The sequence below is a fragment of the Anser cygnoides genome, chromosome 8 (assembly GCF_040182565.1).
Source record: "Anser cygnoides isolate HZ-2024a breed goose chromosome 8, Taihu_goose_T2T_genome, whole genome shotgun sequence".
NCBI classification, from domain to species: domain Eukaryota; kingdom Metazoa; phylum Chordata; class Aves; order Anseriformes; family Anatidae; genus Anser; species Anser cygnoides.
Window position 1 is genome coordinate 25,249,992 of NC_089880.1, and position 20,238 is coordinate 25,270,229.

General features: G+C 44.3%; 1 protein-coding gene across 4 annotated transcripts in view; it reads right to left on the reverse strand.

Moving 5' to 3' along the window:
* Nucleotides 1-19,981, reverse strand: part of TRABD2B (TraB domain containing 2B) — a 278,502-nt gene extending 258,521 nt beyond the window's left edge. For 2 of the 4 annotated variants that reach the window (XM_067001943.1, XM_067001945.1), the window contains exons 1-2: nt 19,470-19,981; nt 18,445-19,005 (exon numbers count right to left, since the gene is read on the reverse strand). In XM_067001943.1, coding sequence (XP_066858044.1) covers nt 18,445-19,005; nt 19,470-19,577 — 669 coding nt within the window. In that variant the 5' untranslated portion in view covers nt 19,578-19,981. The remainder of the gene's footprint in view (nt 1-18,444; nt 19,006-19,469) is intronic. The other 2 variants (XM_067001944.1, XM_067001946.1) reach the window with 2 other exon arrangements.
* Nucleotides 19,982-20,238: the final 257 nt, after the last annotated feature.

A 20,238-nucleotide genomic window follows, 5' to 3' on the forward strand; every position in this document is an offset into this window, starting at 1 on the left:
TTATCTACATTAATGGATGACCTGAAACCTAAAGAAGTCAGTCTGGGTTTCTCTTGCATAAAGCTTACTGTCTAATTCACTCTTCTTGACTTGTGTTTGAAGAGAATGGGGCTTGTTTTTTTGCTTTTCTCACAGTGACTAGTGTGGCTTTTCACTTAAAAGCTAAGAATCACACCAAAAAATTGCATTCTTGCAGCCTGAGCTGTCTGCATTACTTGTACAGAATGGGGAGAGTGGGAGGATAAACTGGGACATGCGACTTGAGGAACTAACTGAATTTTGTTTAGGTTTAAATAGAAAACTTTCTTTGATAGTTCTAATTGCACTCAGACAATATGTTGTGTTGTTTCAGGTGGTGATGGGGGTATAATTCTACTTTAGAACAGATTTGCTTACTTGTTTCCATCAAAACAGAACTCAAAACATTTCTAGTCCTTAGAAATTCACAGGTTAGATAATTTCTCTCTTGTAACTCTTCCACATATGTCTCTGCATGTGAAGGCTTTGTATAAATCAGCCTGATGTGACTGCGATGAGCTCTGTAGAGCTCCTGACAGCCACGAGGTGTCTCTATGAACTGTCCCAGAAAGGGTGTGAGTGTTGGTAAACAAACACAAGAAAACTAAAATCCAGTCTCTGGAGAAGCCTGTTTGTTTGTCCGTAGTTATGCAAAAATTCTTTAATAAAGAAATCTCCTAATAGAGACATCTTGTACATCACGACAGCTCTATCCAAATAACCGAGCGGTACTAACACCAGAGAAAATATATTTACAGAGTCAAAGAATGGTAAAACAGGAGACTACATCTGGAAGTAGTAAAGAAAAACCTTAAATATGCTATGAAAAAGTTCCAACACTGGAAGTCACTTAGACAAAGGAATACGTTGCTAGTTGAGAATGCATGAGGCAACGCTAGGAAGAGGTGCTTCGGAGACGAATTTTGAATTTTATCATAACAACAGTATTTGGCTGTGTCACCGGAGCACTAAAACCCATGCTGATACGCCGAACCTGAAATCTCATAATCTGCAACCTACAACTGCACTTGGGCAGCAGCAGAGCATACAGTAAATGCTTTCTGCACAGAACAAGTGATTAGGAGCTAGAATACTGTCGAAATATAGGAAACAGAGCCTATGTCCAAGAAACGTCACTGTCCCAGCATTCACCATGTTCAAGGAATTAGCCAATATGGACTTTTACTGGCTGAGTCTTTTAAACTTTGCTCTGCTCCTACCAGTCACATAAAACTATGCATAACTGAAATAGAGTGGGGAACAGATACAGAAATTTCTTTAAAACCAAACAGTAAAGACAAATAAGAATTGCAGGCAGAAGGCTAAACGTTTGACTCAAAAGCTGAACCAAGCACACAGGTAGCTCATTTCCTTAGTGATGGAAAGAAGAGAATTCTGGGGAGCGAAGACAGAGATGAGGGACTGAAAGTCCAAACCATTACAACCTCTTCAATCTCTCTTAAAACAAAACCATTAGCTGCCTGGCTGTGGTCAGGGGGTAAAGGTGAGAGATCTGGGTCATCTGAGCTACAACAAATGAAGTCCTGGAGCTGCAAGAGATGCAACATCTGTATTTATACTTTTGTCAATGTGGCTTCCATATATGTGATTTTTATTTCCGAAATGAGCTTTTAGTTAAGACAACCTAGAAGAGACCTCCCTGATAAGATGTTGAGGTGAAATTGCCACGTCCTGCCTCCCATTTTGATACAAAACTACTTCAAGAACAATGCCTGCTCACAGCATAGGACACTACTAAATGTTAGCAGAGGTGGAGTAATCTGACCTGCTGGAAATCCAATGAAAAATATACATGAAATTTCCTGTGGGCAAGAACAACTCATAAGATGTAAACCACTGTAACTCTACCAATGTCAGTAGAGAACATAGCTGTAGAGGTAGAGTTGCCCTATGTCAAATGACCTGCTAGTGAGGTATCCTGGGTTGTGTTAGAGACCTCCCATGAAAGAAGCACCCAACAACTTTCTCCTCTCTTAACATATTCATTCAAAGCTGCCTAGAGACTTTCACCTCTCTGTTGCTTTCCACAGTTCAGCAGGGAATAATAATTGTACCCACAGCTAAAAGTTAAGAATTCAGTCTTTTCTGTCTTGATTGTGTTTTTATGAACTAATGGCACAAAAATGTCCATTTGGGTCAGTCATCAGACTGTTGATTTGCTGATGAGACTCGGGTTTTTCTAGCTTCACTTCAAGTTTGAAATTGAGACATTTGAAGGAACATTTTTTTCCTCAAAATACAAATAATTGCATGAGCACTGTTTCTGTTCAAAAAAAAAAAATGAAAGAAAGAAAGAAAGAAAGAAAGAAAGGATTTTCCAAAAATAAATAGCTCTAATATCTTGCCCATCTTGCATGCACACAAAGGGCCACATCGGGATTGTGTCTGAGGCTCCAGACGAGTCTTGCCTCCTGCTAAGACATACAGCATGCTAGCACAGCCCATGGTTAGCCTGGAGGAGTGCATGCAGATCCCATGGGTTCAGGTGGTCTAGCATGCTTTGTAAATAGTGTGAGGCAAATCCTACACGAGAATAACGAGCAGGAGAATAAAAAGTGATGGGCTTATAGCTGCTTTGGCTGCTGCTCTTTCAGAGCTGTATATACCCATCAAGAAAAGACTTTGACTTATGCCACTGCACTTTTAGACACTTCAAGCTGAATTTTCCGGGGCTCTGTGCACTGTTACTCATCACCCATTCTGCAGGCCTCATCCAGCCGCTGCTATAGCAGCTTTGCAGCTATTCTGCTGCACGCCAGGCAGAGCAGCCACAGGAGGTGACAGCAGCCTGGCATAACAGTCCCTGTTTTCCATTCCCTGTGGCTCACAGCACTGTCCGTTACTCCCCTAAATCTGGGGCAGTCACAGGAGCCCTTGGTGTGAGCCTGCAGCTCTCCAGTGCAGAAAATTTCAGTCTCTATGTTCCTGTCTTCCGTGGATTGAGAGAGGGCGATGCTTCACGAGGAGCTACCAGCACTGTGCAAGGCCCAGGTAGCAGAGCCCAGAAGGGAACCACAGAGCTTTGCAGGGCGCCCTGGCCACCCCAAACACCAGCCTCCTTGCAGTGCTGAAGGCACGGAGAGAGGGCTGAAGTTTGAGGCAAGCAGCTTTTCTTTACAGGACGATGGGACTGGTTTGGCTTTCTGCTGTCTAGCACTAGCCTGGTTCATTTTCCTGGGTTGGAAGTGGCTTATACATATTTACATGTTTATCAACAACTCTGGCTGCAAATTGGGGTTCACATTGAATAATGATACAATATACTCAAGATACAAAAAAGGTGACGAAAGGTAAACCGAATCACTGCTGGCTAATTCTTGCTAGCCTGTGGCCTGAACTAAGTGCTAACCAGTGGCACCCCCTGCATGTGGACAAGTTGAGGTTACCCAAGCTAGCTTAAAGCACCTCCCTCGCTTCAGTCCTCTGTGCCTTCCACTTGCACAACCCCTTCTTTTTCACAGACTCTTCGTAGAGTGCCATGATTTACACTACAAACGCACAAGTCAGAATCCTCTCCTTACAGACCAGGGGTCCCGTGCAGGGACTCTGGCAAAACTGGTGGATGAACCCGGCCAGCTCCGAGGCAGATGAGCTCTTGTGAAGAGGAGAACTAGATAAACAAGACCAAGGGCGTGCTCTTCCATTGATCCCAAATGCAGGAGGGAATTCAAAAGGCTTCAGACAAGAGGAAAGGCACGTTTGCTGAAATAAAAACAGTATTTTTACTGTTTTGATAAGCACGATGGATGATAAAAGGTCTTGGAAGGCATTTACTCTATTTCATACTGGAACGCCGCTAAAGCCGGCATGGCAAGAGACTATAACCCTGTAAACATATGTTGTGTATTAGGTTCTGATCTGGCAGCTTGCCTTAATTTTTTTTTTTTTTTTTTAAAGCTCCAGCAAGCTCCAAATACACTTCCATGTTTGTGTTCCAGCAAATGAGCAAACAGCAGAATGCTTGAGCGATGGGGACCCTGGAGTGCACTGGACTATAACTCAGAAAAAAAAAAAAAAAAAAAAAAAAAAAAAAGCCTCCATTAGTGTTGGCACATCAGGCAGAGGATGACAAAAGTATCAGCAAATTCTTTTTTCTATCCTTTTCCCCCAGCTTTTCCTTTTTCTGGTGTGCACTTCACAGCTGCTGAGGACTGTAAAAATCAGTTCTCCATTTTAACTACCAACATGACAGAGGTGACAAGGGAACACCTCTGCAGACAATTTCACTGCTCCCACCCACCCACCAGTAAATCACCCCACAGTGCATCCTCTCAATAGCACTTAGGCTGGGTCCCTGTAGGGGCGGACGAAGAAATTCTTTCGAGAGGCGTTTTAAGACTCCTCAGGATCGAGAGTTCCGGTTCATATAAACAAATACTGTTACGAAAGGCCAAGTTGATACGGATTTATGCAAGGAATGTATAGGATGAATAAGCAATTTGGTAATTAATGGAGTTGACAGGCACTTTCTAATACTACTCAAGTATGTGCAAACTGAATGGTTACATATACATACTGATCCAAAGGCAGGACTATTTCTAACCCATTTTATACCTAATCATTCAGATGAAGGAAACGCACTCTTTTTTTTTTTTTTTTTTTTCTCGGGTACTAATCTTGACCTCCCAAAGCCTGATTATTGGGAAATAAATCCTTCCCACTTAGTACTCTTGCAGACAGCTAACCCGCAGATTTCTTGTACAGCATGATGTTTTTCTTAAAGATCATCTCAAGAATAAACTCCTGATTACTTTCTAGGCATTTACGACTTTTTTTATGCCCCACAGAATAAATGCAGCAGTTTTGCTCTTAACAAAGAACCAAGAGCTTAGTTGCATGGGTTTAGGGATTTCTGAAGAAACTCTCCTGGCTAATACAGAATTTCGTTTTCTACCAGCTTCCAAACAAACCAAACCACCATTCCTACAAGGCCAGCTCTGGAAACTGAAGATGCTCAGCAAGGTCCTGAGCAAAGTACTGTGTGACCTGGCAGGATGTGCTGCTAATTCCTTGTGCATGGAACATATTGTGACTTTTTTAACTAGACAAGGAGAAGGAATAGTGTTGTAACTGCTCCCACACAGGAGTGAGATATTCAGTGTTTTCTCAGTCTGAAGGAGGTTGAGAGGCGAAGCTTTGATATGCTTCACAACTTCATCCTTTTGACCTCTTATGATCAGCAAATAGGCACCTAGCACCTCAGTTCTCCAGCATGAGGTAGATGAACCTCGAGGTGTTTCAGGCCCATTATTCTGTCCAGCCAATAGCCAAAAACAGATGTCAAGGGAAGACTATATTAAATATATCCCCTACTAAATGCCTTCTGATGGGGCACAATGCTGCCTGTTGGCAACCCAGCAGCGGGGCAACCTGCTAAGACCAACGAAACATCAAACTACACAGTACTGTGTGCTAACTGCCCCCCAGCCCAACCCCAGCTGCAGCTGCCTTTGAAGAAAGGTGCAATGCCTTCAGCATGGATGTACATGCCGAATAAAGTCTTTTAAAGCATGTGAGAACGAAAGCTGTCATCAAAATGTACTGAACAATTACGGGTTGAAGGTTGAACTATCATTACTTCATGCCCTCCTATTCCCCTCCCCTCCAGGGTGGGAAGAAGGGGGGGATTATTCATTTGTATTCAAGCACTTCATTAATGTTTATAACAGAATCCAAACATGCAAGCAAAACAAGGACGAAACACTCGCGCCAGACGTGTGATGCGATAAATGTCACTGGAGCAAATATTTAGATCTGTTTACAGAGAGGCCTATTAAGTCCTTTTTGAAAAGCTGTGCAGTGTTGTGGCTTGGTCTCTGCCTAGCAGCTCCAGCGTAAACAAATGAAAGATGGCTAAGTCTCTCTCTCTCATTTTGTTATGACATCTGGAAACCTAAAGAGGTTGGGAGAAGCCAACTGGCTGCCCTACTGCGACGTCGAGAAACAAAGTCCGCTTGTTGAATGATGGCAGGACATGCAAAGTGGAACTGCTGAGTTCTCCAGCCTGTGCCAAAATCTGTGGATTTTCAACACAATAATCCCTCAACAAAAGTTGTTGCAACACAAAAGTCATTGCTAATGATGCAATTCTTTGCTGTCTGCCATTTTTAAAGAACATTTGGGTTTGAGAAAATCAGTTTCAGTAGGAACTAAAATGAGGTGCAAAGATGGGTGGAGATGGTCTATTTGCCAAGGGATGTAGATGTGTCCCACTGTCTCTTGCCTGAAGAACTACAAGGCTCTGGAGATGGCAACCAGCCTGGACTTCTGGAAGTGGCCCTTCACATCACTATTTCATTGACTCCAGTCCTGCCACATACAAGTAACCTTTTTCTAAGAGAAATAAATAAGTTGAAAAGAGAAATCTATAGGCAGATAAATCACAGCCTTAGCCCAAGGCATAATAATGGGATGCTTCTGCTTCTGAGGTCATACTTCAGTTTCCAACTCATTACGTAAAGCCTATAGATATAAAACTGTAGTATATAGATATAGATACAGATACAGATATAGATGTAGATATAAAAATGATCAGGGTTCCCGGATCCTGCTAAAATTAGTTTTTCTAGGTCTTACCGAGACTGCCAGCTTGCTTGCTTTCTGTTCTGAAGGACCAGAGCTCAGACCATACAGATATATGGGACTCTGTATAGTGATCTCTACCAGTGCTGGCTGAACAAGGCAAGAGATACATGAACCACAACACTTTCAGTTTAAAACCGTCCTTCTGACGGCTTACTAGGTTTAGGTCACTTTTTTCATTGCAACAACAATTCAACATGAAACCACAGGTAACTTCACTCAGCCTGCTTTTTAAGCTTAACTCTATCACAAATAAATTAGCTAAATATTGACAAACTATTTTTTTTCTTCCTAATTATCTTCATGAATTATTTAGCTACACAAAACTCCTTTCTATATAAACCAGTAGTAAACACACCTTGCCTAGTTTTGCAAAGCACAGGGATATGGTTTAGAGCCCCAGAGCTCCAAGGACCACATACTTGTCTTATTTATTTTAACAGGAACCACACTGAGCTTTGCTCCAGAGAATGGAAGAATGGCTGCCAAGCCTTTCGGGGAGCGTTGCACTGGTATTTTCAAAGCTATATTCTCAGGTGCAAGAGATCACTGCAAAGCACATCCTTTCCTTCCTTGACTGGTAGTGATGATGGATTACAGAACCTGACAGTTGCTAAGCCTATTTTTCTCTTAAAAATTGTAGGAAGGCTCTGATACTTTGGTTAGTGGAAGAAGGGGAAAATGCACATGACCATCCAATCTGAACAGTAAATATATACTTGTTGTCTCTACTGTGTAACAGGGATCAATCCTTTCAGACTTAACTTCCAAGAGAATTTTTTTCTGGCTGACTTTTCCTTTTTAATTAGACTCCCTGACTAATTCTTGCAGAAATGTGTGACAGTTTAGTGGCTTGGTGTCAGACCGCAGTCCCTTCCACAATGCCCCAGTCAACTATACTCTCTGTTCGGAGTGTGTGTTACTGCTCTTAACGTTTTAGACTCGTTACAAGTGCCAGGCCTTGAAACCTTGTCAGTAGCATGCCGAACATCCACAGGAAAGAGAGAGGAATCCCTTCCTCTATTTTTGTTTAGCTACCTCCTGCTCCTCTGCTTTACAGCTAACTCTTGGGTTATTTTTATTGCATGACCTTGAGATAAATGGCATTTGGCAGGCTGCCGGATGACTTTGTGTTTCAAATCAGAAGTTCTCAGTTTCTCCCCCTAACAATGGGAATAATTCCTGAATGCCTTTTTTAGGGTATTTCTTCCCATCTCATTGCCTGCCATGGAGTTCTTTGGTAACTACGTCAGGGTTGGTGAACTTTAGCTTGACTTTCTTGTTCGATGCGACTACCAAGTGGTGTGTGTGGTTTTCTTCTGTGGTTTGGTGTGTGTGTGTGTTTTCTCTTTGTCCCAGAGTGTCTGCGCTGCTGGTATTAGAGCTACAATTGTTCTATAAAAAGCAAAGATTCCTTGAATGATCTGCCAGAGGCTTTATCTCTGAACAATCTTTGTCTGTACTTGCTTTGCCGTTAACCAGTTTTGACTCCCCGTAATGGCTGGAGTTGCTTTGCTTTAACTGATATATATCAAAGAGAACTGCTAAAATTAACTGCTCATGAACTGTGTCCAGGATGTTAGATTAACTCATCTAGAATCCTTCAGAGAACAAACTGATTTATGATGTGTTATGACACTGTTACTTGATGTGTTGCACAACAACTCAATTTTAAAAAATGAAGAGCGCTCCATTAATAAGAGATAAATCTTTCCAGTGTAATTCAAATGAATCTGCAACAGCTTTAGAAAGAGCATGATAAGGGATCTTGTGTGGGTTTTGGTGATTGTGTTTTGCATTCCTATGGATATCTTCCACTGGCATCTCTTTGTCAGTAATGACAAAATCCATCCAAAATATGCCAAAATATGACACCTTTTGGGAGATTATAGCTGTTCGCACTTCCCAAAACACAAAAGGATACACAAGTGATTCTCAACCACTCATACTTCAGGAGGTTTGAGAATGTACATCAAGCACTGAAGTTAGTACCCATGTTTCATTTCAACTTCAGAGCCATAGTTTGCTGAAGAGTCTACATACTAAGTCACTTACAAACTTGTCTGGCCCTAGTTAACAAACAGCAAGTAATCAAAGTGGCAGGGGTACATCAGAAAAACAAAACAAAACAAACAAACAAAAACCTATTACCAACAACCTTCTTGCATTAAGATATAAATAGAGTATTTTTTAAAGCAAGCACTGTTCCTTTGCTGGAACATGAACCAGTGTAAAAGCTGACTTTAAATTATTAAATTTCTGTTTCAGATGCATGTATGTTGAAGGCTCAGGTCTCTCTGGATACCCAGCTTCAACAAAAATGCCTTTGAAAGTGAGCTGAATTATATACTGTACAGTATGTCTCATTTCACAGCCAAGCCACTTGAGTTAATAAAGAAAATCCTCCCTGGCCTCACACAATTAGCTGGGTAAAAAGCTAGTCAGCACAAGTCTGCATACAGCCACAAGCCAATCCATAAAGTCGAATACTGTTTCATGCCTGTGAATACCTGCTGCTGTGACCCTCTGAACTTCACCTTGCCACCAAAAGAACAGGATAATTCCAGGATGGTATAACCTGGTTTCACGGCCTGACTTTCAGAGCCTCGAGGAAAGAAAATATCTTTCTGTTGTTCTGGAAATTGAAAGGAGAAATGACAAAGGAACTGAATTTCAGTTTGCTTGCAGCTGTCAATCAATAGAGCATCCCAGTGTTTGAAGGCCTGGTTGTATTAAAAATAGTTTGGCCGTAACTTGGTACTAGAAACTCAGTTTTGCTCAATTCTGTGTGTTAATGAGTTATTTCCTTCAGCAAGCAAATAATGAGATTTTTCGAGGATGTTCATTCTGGCTTTTTCCTGTACTAATCAGGAAAGAAAGTCATTATGAGAAAGAAAGGCTTTTTGTACAGCCAGCTTTCATAAAAACAATCATTTTGAGACCCTTTGGCATACTTGCCCCCTCTTCTTCCTGTGATATCCCAGAAATAAAACATTACCTGAGCTTGAAAACAAACCACCAGTTAGCATCCCAGTTGGATCCCAGTGGTCTTTTCTATATTAGAACCAGCTCTGCATGTGCTGTAAGGCTTAACATTTTTGCAATTAACAGTACTGTGATGATTTTACCAGTGCTATAGAGCCAATGGGACACATTGGGATGTATCTCATCATACTTCACTGCTGGAATAACATTAATCTCGATGATTATTTCTAAAATGGTAAATCAATCACATGCCAGAAATACAAAGACCTTCAAAAAGTTGGGCATGTTTCTCAAATCACCCTTTTGCCCTCTCCCCCCTCTGCTGACTCTGCAAACTCCTAGAGTGGGAGCATTCTGTCTCACATTTAAATAAATATTCCCCATCACTATTATGCTGTCACCTGTAATAGGAAAAGCCTGCAAGAAATCAAAGGAAAGCAAAATTTGTGTGGTGGCAGAAAGTGTACAGAGAATAATCAGTCTTCATTGTGATTGTTAACAAAAGTGAGGGAGCCTAATGGAGACCTTGGATTTAATAAAGTCTCTAAAATATTGAGGGGGTACTTTCAAGACATAGAAGCTCCTACTTTAAAGAAATATTTTCCCTGTGTTCCTCATAAGTTGACTTTTATTAAAATGGAAAGAGGTTTGAAAATAACTTGAAGGTTTCTGTTTCCTTTTTCTCATTCCTTGGCTCAGGAGGTGAGCCTGATGAATTTTGCTTTGCTCTACAGAGGCAGCTCCTTCTCCGTTTTCCGTATTGGGGATATTCGTGTCTCCCAGTGGGTACCCCAATACAAGAATTAGGGTAAGAAAAGCAAGTTTGATGAAGCTGGGGAAAACATAAAGCATTTAGTGTTATCCCCTTAACTGTGTTGTTAAGCTAACATTTTGGCTGTGTTTGGATTGCTAGCTTTTCTGAACTGTGTTTAGCAGCCTGGATCAGCATCTCGGTGGACTCGGTGATTTTGTAGGGATAACCAAGCATGAAGAACCTCTGGACTGGAACATATTTGAAAGGCTCCATAACTTCCATGTTAACAGAGCCTAGGAAAAGAAGAAATTGTGATGCTTTCTTTTTGTACGATCTTTGTTGACAACAGGAATTTCTGGGAACGGTTCACTGCTACCCCTGGCTTCAAGGGACACTCTGGAATGAGCGCAACATATAGGATCTGGTTCATACCCAGTGGTCTTCCACCATGTAACTACCCACAGGTGTGGGCTGCAATCCTGATTCTGAAGAAGTCAAACTCCCTTTTGACATCTGCAGGACTCTTCAACACTCACTGTTGCTGCAGTGCCTGGACAGAGGTGATCAGCAGTGACTCACTGATAATAAATATAATTACAGTATTTCAGGGATGATGATTTCTTCAGGCAAAACTGGCTATGGGAGTCCATGCATGATGAGAAATGGGGTGTCTAGGCCTATGTCAAATGACCCTCAGAGTGGAAAATCTAGGGTCTTTGATCTTATTCAAACTAAAAATACTTTTGCTAATGAGCCTCCTCAAGTCACACAACATCCATCCCAAAATGCTGAACACATGGTTTTAATTTACAGTTTTTAGCAACTTTCATTTATATTGTGCTAGAAGTCCTGAAATGACTTGCAGCAGAAGCTCTAAAAATTGGAAAGTCAAACGGCAAGCACTGCTGTTGGAATAACTGGTGATAAAAGTAGCAGTCATCTGTACTAATCCCTGCTCGAGATTCTGATACAGGTATTAACCGTGTCACTTCTAATTGTCTGTGCATTTAAATGACAACTAGATCCAATAAACAACAGTAACACAAGACAGATATACTGTGCTCTTAAACACTAGAGCAAGCAAATCCATGGAGATGAGCGAGATGCCATAATTACTAGTTGCGGTGGGTACAACCAGTCATGCGTTTTAGTTGCACGTCTGTTCCCAGTCTGCAAAGAGTACAGCCTTGTTCCACTCCCAGTCCAAGAACTGGGATGTTACATTCAAACAGTGTTATCTGCAATTTTAAGCTCTGTACGCACCAGTTTAATTTCTGGTATCTCAAGCAAGCTGGAACCCATAATGCTTTAAGGGTTATAGAAAGAATGTCAGGTCCACAAATTGTTGCAATATTCAGAAAAAATGTCTTAAGAGACTTCCACACATAAATAATTTGAGAGGTTCAGAAAGATACTGAAGCTTTGTGGCCACCCCGCAGTGCTTTTTGTGGATTTTAAGTCCAGAAGCATCTAGGATCTGAATTGTTTATAGGTTTGAAATAGGAACCTGGGAAAGCATGTGGGGATGAGGCAGACAAGTTTCCCTGAAAAATAAGGCTCCTCTAATGTTTAATGTTAACTCTTGAAAGTTAAAAAATGAAGTTCCCAAACACTGGTCCTTGATGAAAAACTCAGGTTTGGTACTATCCTAAATGGTATGTGCCCTGAGGACAATATCTTAAAATCCCTTATCCAAGCATTCAGGGAACTCCTTAAACAGGACCAAAAGATGAAAGAAATCACACCAATTTCATGTGGCTCAAGCAGTAACTCTCTGATTCCTTCTGCTTTTTACCTGTCTCATCAACTCCTAACGACAGTGAAGAGATTAATGGTTTTGGAGCGTAAGGCCCAGCACAGGGGAAACCTGTTATTTTACAGTATGTCCCTCTGAAGTTCCAAATATGCTTTGCCAGGAGCCCTGCCACTGATCTCTGTCTCCACAGGAGTGCAAGGTGAATGAGTGCCCTTGCTTAAGATCATTTCTGGGCTTTTCAATACAGGAACCTCCGACAAGCCTGAATGATGTGGGCTGGCTTTATAACGTGGATTGCTACTCACCAGGGAGCTGAGGGGAGGCTGTTAAAGACTTTCTGAGGACTGTAGGTTGCACTATACTTCAAGTTGAGGTTTTTAAGGTCAATGGTTCATTCTGTTTATAAGTAAAGCACTCTGGGCCCAGGGCAGGATCCTGACTGCTCTTGCAAGAGCATCAGAAACCGAGAGCAGACAACAAACAGAAAATCATCGTTGTAGGAATATCATTTACTGAAAAGGGGTGTATTTTGCACTCACTGAGGGAACAGTTTGAAGGTGACAAACTATCCAGGGAAGATCCTACAACAGGGGTTAGAAAGCAGAATTTGTGCCTGATGATAGGGATGGATTCAGGCCATTGATCCTCTTCTGATCACTTCCCTGAGCAGAGCCTGGGGAGTGGATCTCCCCCAGGGAGCAAAACATGTGCCCAGGTGCCCCCTGTGCTTCTTGGGGCTCCCCGCTGCTGGGGAGAGACAGACCATGCTCTGACCCCAACTCATCTCTCACCACACGCACAGGGAAAAAATGCCCAAATCCTGCTAATTGACTTGTATACGTTGGTAACGTTCAGCTGCCTCAAACACACCTTGTTCGCCATGGTTTTCTGGGGGTTGTTCCTTTCACAGCCCACCTTACACAGATGCATTTCCTGCCTAAAATCTCTTACTAGCAGCACCCATAATTCTGCAAACAAATCAACCAGCAAAGATCTCTTCGGGCCTGCTCGTGGAAGGCCGGCAGGACTGTCTCGGGCTTGGATCTTACCAAGGGAGGTGTGAAGGATCAGGGGAGAGAAGAGCTCATACCTCACCTGCTCCATATACACCTCCTGCAGTTATATACCCAATGATTACAAGAGATGAACTGCCAGCTCGAGTCGTCATTAACTGACTGGCTATTTTCTTCATAGGCCCCAAACGCCAGGGTGAGCCTTTCAAGGGGACTATGGTGAAGAAGTGCACAGTAACCGGCTGTAAAGAGCAGCACGTACAGTCAGTTTTACCTACAAAACGTCAGCTGCTGATCCTTTCAGGTGCTGCTGCAACTACCTTTGTTTTAATACCTACACAGTTTCACCCTCAGCAGTTCCCTGGCACAGACGTAAAGCAGCTCCACTGGTATTCAGAGGAAGTTAGTGGAGGGATTTCTATTTCTGCTGGACAAGTTTCTACCCCAAGGGCAATTTTAGTGGGGAATTTTTGTATTTGTTTTTTACTCTGGGGTTGGGGAGAGAGGTGAAGGGGGTGATAATTAAATTAGAGCCAGCAAGCTGAAAATTATGTGCACGCATGCGTAATCAAGCCTTTTAACAACATTTCTTCCAACAATAATCGGCAATCTAAACGGATGATAGAAAACGATTTTCGATTATCTTGCCCTTTTGATAAAGACTGAAATTTTTTTTAAAGCAAAAAGGCACAATTTTTATTAGGCAAATACCACATTTCCTAACAAATAAAATAAAATAAAATAAAATAAAATAAAATAAAATAATAAAACAAAACAAAACAAAACAAAACAACAAAACAATAATATTCTCTCAAGTAAATTACACAGGCTGTCAAAAGTCAACTAGCTCTGAAACTGAGCCCTTTAATCTGGTTCTGAAAACTTGGAGCCTAGATCTTTCATTCATGCAAACAGGCAAATTCCCCATGAAGTGAGTTATGCCAGCTCCTGTCAGCTCCCAGAACCTCAGCTTTGGGATTACAGAAATGTTTAATGTTTTTGAGGGGACAGGGGAGATGGAATAGCAAGTCCACAACCGTGGCCCTGTCTATATATTGATGTCATGCTGTTTTGCCATTGAAGGTCTAGCTTCAAGACTGCAGATCTGTCAGTGACCAAACTTGATGGACCACCCATTGGCCTTTTATTAAACAGCACTTGTTCCTCCTCTAATCCTATCACCAGAGTAATCAAAGCTGCCATGTCCCAGGGTTTGATGGAACAGCAGGACCTGGGAAATGAAGACTGATTTTGTTAACAAAGTAATTTCTGCCCCTTGAATGCTGTCTCATTGGTAGAAAGTAGGGAGACAAGGTTTATTTGTGCAGAGAATGAGGCGGCAAAGAAATGAAAGGGGAAGAATGGTGAAGTGTGAAGTTTAATCTGGCACAGTCTAAGGTTTCTTTCTTTGAGGCAGTCTCTGATCCAATCAACACCGGTTTGATATTTAACATCTCCCCCTGCAGTTTGAAATGATACCGGCCAGAGAATACTCAGTCACAGCTTAGAAAACCCCGACCAGAGGAAGAGAAAAGGGGCTGGTCATGGCTCCCCTTTGGCCTAACAACTTCCCTGACAGATCGGTCAGGATAAAGTCGGATCCCTACGCCAAATTCCCCTTACAATGCTTAGGATTAAGGGCATCTGGCACGGCTGCATGCAGATTCTCCCTGCAGTGAGAGAATGTGTGATGGGATGGGAGAAAGGTTTTATTTTCAGCTTGGAGGAAGGGACACGTACACCTTTACATTCTCAGTTTGGGAACCCTGCTGAGAGGTAGGCCTGAGATGTGAAACAAGAGCTACACCCAGCTCCCCCAGGACGAGCAGTTTGTGTGGAGCTGCTGCTGGCCTCGCTGGCTCTTGGTGGGGACGAGCAGTAGACCGAGGACAAACACCGCCGGGGCAAGGAGCAGGAGCCCCCCGCAGCAGTCACAGCCCAGTGCCTGCCCTCTGCAAAGGGAAGGGGCTGTCAAGAGGATGCTGACAGACCTGAGCAGCTACAGCAGTTACCTTCAGCATCCTCCTGGCCCAAACAGTGTATTTCAGTCTCGGGAGAGGGTCCTAGAGAGGAGGTGAAAGCCCTCTCCTAATCTAGGCCTCGAAGGATGCGCGGGCCAGCCCGCGTGGCCTGTCCTGGTGCATTACCTCTGCCCGGGATCCCAAACAGACAAGGCCTTGAACTCCCTCTATCCCTCTATCAGCTGTTCTCCATCCTGGAACATTTGATTTTGCACTTTTCTGGTCACTCTGTAAATAAACCTCTGTCTTGTCAGATAGAAAAGTTGTCTGCTGCTTCTTCTCTGCGCGTTTTTTAGCTTTCTCTGTCTTGCCTTCAGTGAAAACAAAGGAGCTGTGAAATTTCAACCTGGCCTAAATCTGATCTGAATTCCCTTGTTGTCAGGCTCCCATCCCGGCCCTTAGCTGTGCCTTAGAAGCCCTGCCACCAGCTATATAAGACCTAGGGCCAACACATAGATTTTATGTCACCAGCGGCTGCCAGAGCCACAGGAGAAGCAAGGATGCTCCGAGAGCTGTGCAGCCAGGCGGTGGGAAGGCAGAGCAAAGGCAGTGGGTCTGGGAAAGCTGCACAAAACACTGACCAGAAATTCCAGGGCGAACATGGTCTCAAACTACAAAGTTTTTGAGCTTACAATAAGAGAAACAAAACAATGCACTGTGCTCTTACCTGCAAGAGCTAGCTCTCCAGGAAGCAGCCAATTATATGAGCCACCTTAATCTTTTCATCCGGCTAAGACAATCAACATTTCAAAGTGACGCACAGAACGTTTCAAAGATCGTTCTTGGTCAAAAATGCAAGTGTATCCGCTTTCTTTCAGAGCAGATCAAAACCAAGTACCACACCGGCACCACTCCTAGATTTCCTCCTCCTCACGGTATCAGATTAACAGATTTGGTGCATGTAGTCAGATTAAATATTTGCAGTAGCACAAAGCTGCCTTTGAGGGGAAGTAAAAAAAGCCTTTTTCTTTTTTAATTTGCTAAGGGCAAAAATACTGGACTTTGGGGACAGAGGGAACAAAAGCATTGACATGATTCAGCAAGGCACAGTTTGAAAACCTGAACTCCAAATGCTGGAATTACATGCAGTATTCCTGTAATAGTAATGCTGAAAACAGGTAAAAACCGCTGATGCCCTTAGCAGATTCGAGACTGTAATTTATCACAGATGTTCTCATCAAACTGCAAACACCCCACAAGACAAAAGCTGCTCAATTTCTGATTTCCATTTTAGTGTGGTTTAATTATGTGTTGCTTAAGGAAGGCTCTAAGACTTGGAATTAAGAGGTGAAACCTAGCAATAGTAATCCACTCCACTAAATTAGCACAGAAATACACCAAGCAGTAGGACTGCCAGACGGTGTGATAACATTACAAATTACTATTGTTAAACAACTAGCCAGGTGTCAGGATGCATGAAATCTAGAGGAAGCAAGAAAATAAATATCTGGTTTGTTTTATTTAATTTTGTCTCATGTTGTTCTGGTGGACTCGTTCCCAGAAAAACCTTCAATCTAGGAAAAATCCTCCTGTATGCTGATGTGTATAAGTAGTAATATCAATTCTCTGAAATAATTAAAATGTATTTTTTAATCAACTCAAACTTTCTGCAGAAATGATTGTCCTTTAATTGCCTATGGCGGTAACACTGCTCTTTTTTAGTTTACTATTGCAGCAAAATGAAGGGGAAATTTTTGCTTCTATTTAGAGTGTAGTGACTGAGCGAAAACCAGACTTAGGGTAAGAGCAGCAGTGAGTTTTGTGCTCTGTCCCTTTTCCTGTCTCTCTCACTCCTTCTCTCTCTCTCTCTAAAAAGAAAAAGAATGTAATATGATTCATATTTAAAAAGCTTCCAAGAGGTACGTCTTTAACCAAGTGCTTGTACATGCCCGATTCTAACTTCCATGTTTGACCTAATACAACCAAATGCTACTAGAGGTCTGCAATGGTTAATTATTTTTACCTCACCTTAAAGAAGCGGTTCAATAGCAAGGACAGGCACTTAAGCATTTTGAAAACAAGAAGGAAAAATGAATTCCATGTTTTGCCTGTATCTTAACTAATGAAAATGTCTAGGGGGCTTTTTTAATTTTTATTATTTTTGTTGAAAAACAACCCCTCACGAAGAAAAAAAAAGTGTATGCGACCAGTCTTCTCCTGTGAAGTCTGAATGCAGTTAGTCTTCTAGCAGAGGACATCAGATGAACCAACTCTCAGTGAAAGCTAGACTTTTTGCTCTTAAGACAGCTCCCACTAGACTTCAGGCGAGAAAGGTCTGAAGGCACTCCAAGGACATTTTAATCACACCAAAGATCAATCGTTTAATTCTTACTCACACATCACCAAGAATTTTTTTGCTCAAACTAGGACAGTAAGATACAGCTGGAAATAACTGATCTAAAATTAACGCCGAAAAGAAGGTTAAAAATGAAATATCGTAGCAGTAACTGATACCGTCTTAAATTTCCCCTGGATTATTTGTTTTCTTCCACACACACATTCATTTCCTGAATTTCTAGTAAATCTGATTTCACATAAACAGTTTCACAAAGCAAAGTCAATAGCTGTGACTGTGTTCCTGATTAATCCACTGAAATGAAATAGACCTCATGCCTTAGTATTTGGTTATTTAAAGCTAAATCCACTGAAAGAATTCTGGAGTTCAGTTACACCAATAACTTTTTTTCTTAATCTACATCCTTTTCTTTTTTCTGAACTTTACCTGTTATAAAATGAAAAAAAAAAAAGCCATGCAGATTACACACTTAATTTCCCCCAGACCATGAGGACAACTCGAGTCAGTTTGTTTTGACCCAGAGTAACTACTAAAAGATGACCAACAGTTTGCACATACTTAAATCTATTTGAACAATGCTGAATTTCTTTTTTCATTGTTCATGCTTTATCCCCTTCGTGACAAGTACCACAGAGCTGCTTTATTTAAAAACAAACAAACAAAAAAGCACTTTTTACCCAGCTCCAGAAACTGACCAGAGGCGTCCCTCACAAGTGACAAGCCAGCAGACACACACATTCACACCCTGGACATTTGCCTCTCAAATAAATAATACACGTGATAAACTCATAGTGCTCACTGTGCACATCACAGTTTTTTTTTCACACAGCATGGACCAGTGTGATGGCACAGACAGACAAATGCAAAGGCCGCTGAAGCCTTCGAGCATCCCACCCCACTGCAACAGGCTTCAATTTCGCTCTGGTAAACTGACAAAAATTTGAGGAGAATGGCTCCCAGCTCCTGGGATAAGCCACGAGGCCCAGAAGCCTCCTTACCTGGGAGAAGTTGAGCCCGTTCAGCGGGTGACACTGCTCCTCCACCCTCTCCACCGCACCCGTCGTCTTCTTCATCCTCTCGGCCTCCTGGGCGAGGTAGAGATCGAGCACCGGCACCCCTCTGGAGCGGATGTCGGTCTCCGTCAAGGAGTTCACCATGAGCATCACCCAGACGGGCCTCTTGCGCTCCCAGTTGCCGGCGATGGCGTTGAAGAGGTAGTCGGCGTAGAGCCCTTTGCCCCGCTGGTCCGGGGTCATCCAGTGGGGCAGCATCAGCTTGATGTAGTCCAGGTGGCGCTTGAGGCGGCGGTAGAGCTCGCGGGGCAGCACGTCCTGCAGGTTCTCCCCGTGGGGCAGCATCTGGCAGCTGGCCAGCCCCGAGATGGTGTAGGGGTCGGTGAGGTCCAGCTCAAAGTAGACGCTGGAGCTGGCGTGGAAGGCGGCCTTGGAGTTGTCGGGGATGAAGTCCCAAACCCGCGTGTAGGGCACGTGGATGGTGCCGAAGAGATAGGCGGGGGGGTCGCGGCGGATGGTCCAGAGGAAGGAGTTGAGCTCTCCTTGCTGGCGGGAGGAAAGCAGGGGACGGTCAGTGCCGGTGGCAGCCACCCACGGGCAAGCCACCCACGGGTAGCCCGTGGGGACGGAGCAGTGCGTAGGGGGGTGCACCTCCCTACACAACCCACAGCGCAGCTCCCAGCAAGCAGAGAACCACGGCGAGCAGACAACCACGAGCAGCACGGAGCGGCCCCGCCGGACCCCCGCGGGGACCCTTGGGTGCCGCAGGCAGCGGCGTGGCGACAACGAGGGTGTCCCCCCGTCTCCCCTCTCCCTCCCCCGGCCGCTGCCGCGCTCCCGTGCCGGGGGGACCCGGGGGGCAGCGCCACACCTGCGGGGCCACGCGTGTCCCCCCCCGGCCCCGCTCGCCCCCCGCTCCGCGCCCCCCTCGCCCTCCCGGCGGCGGCTCCCCCCGCGCATCCCCCGGCGGCCCGGCCCGGCCCGGCCCGGCCCGGCCCGGCCCGGCTCACCGAGCGGGGCAGGTCGCACTGCCCCGTGTCCATCTGCTCCCGCCGGGCCGCGGCGTCGGGCAGGAACCCCCCGAAGACGAAGCAGATCAGCGTCAGGTTGAGTTGCATCCCGCTTCCTCTCGCTCTCCTCTCTCTCCTTTCCCAGATGAGCCTTTTTGGATTTCTAGGATCTTTTTTTTTTTTTTTTTTTTTTCCCTCCCCCTCCTCCTGCTCTTCCCCCTTTTTTTTTTTTTTGGCTTTTTTTTTTTTTTATTCAAACAAACTTTGCCAGTCCCATCTGCATCTGACAAGTGCAGGGGGAAGGACTGGCCGCCCCCTCCCTCCCATGCTCTCCCCCCTCCCGCCCTCTCCCACCCCCCACCCGCGCTGGCTCCGGGCTTGTCAGAGCCGCTGGATGCTCGGGGCAGGACGCTTCTCATCGCCAGCCTCCGCCATGCTTTGATTTTGCAGACCGGAGAAGCTCCCTTCCCTCCCCGCCGCTTCGGGAGGAGGTTGGAAGGGGGGGGGGGGGGGGGGGGGGGGGGAGAAATAGCTCAAAAAAAAAAAAAAATTTTTTTTTTTTTTTTTTTTTAAATTTCGGCGGCGAAGAAGAGACGCTCCCGCGGCGCCCCGGGACCGGCGGGCGCTGCTCGGCGGGGCGGCGGCGCACACCGCGCCGGGGAGGCCAAGCTCGGGCTCCGCAGGAAAGTTTCGCGCAGCCGCCCCGGCCCGCCCGCGCCTCCCGCTGCCGCCGCGGCCGGGACGGGAACGGGGACGGGGACGGGGACGG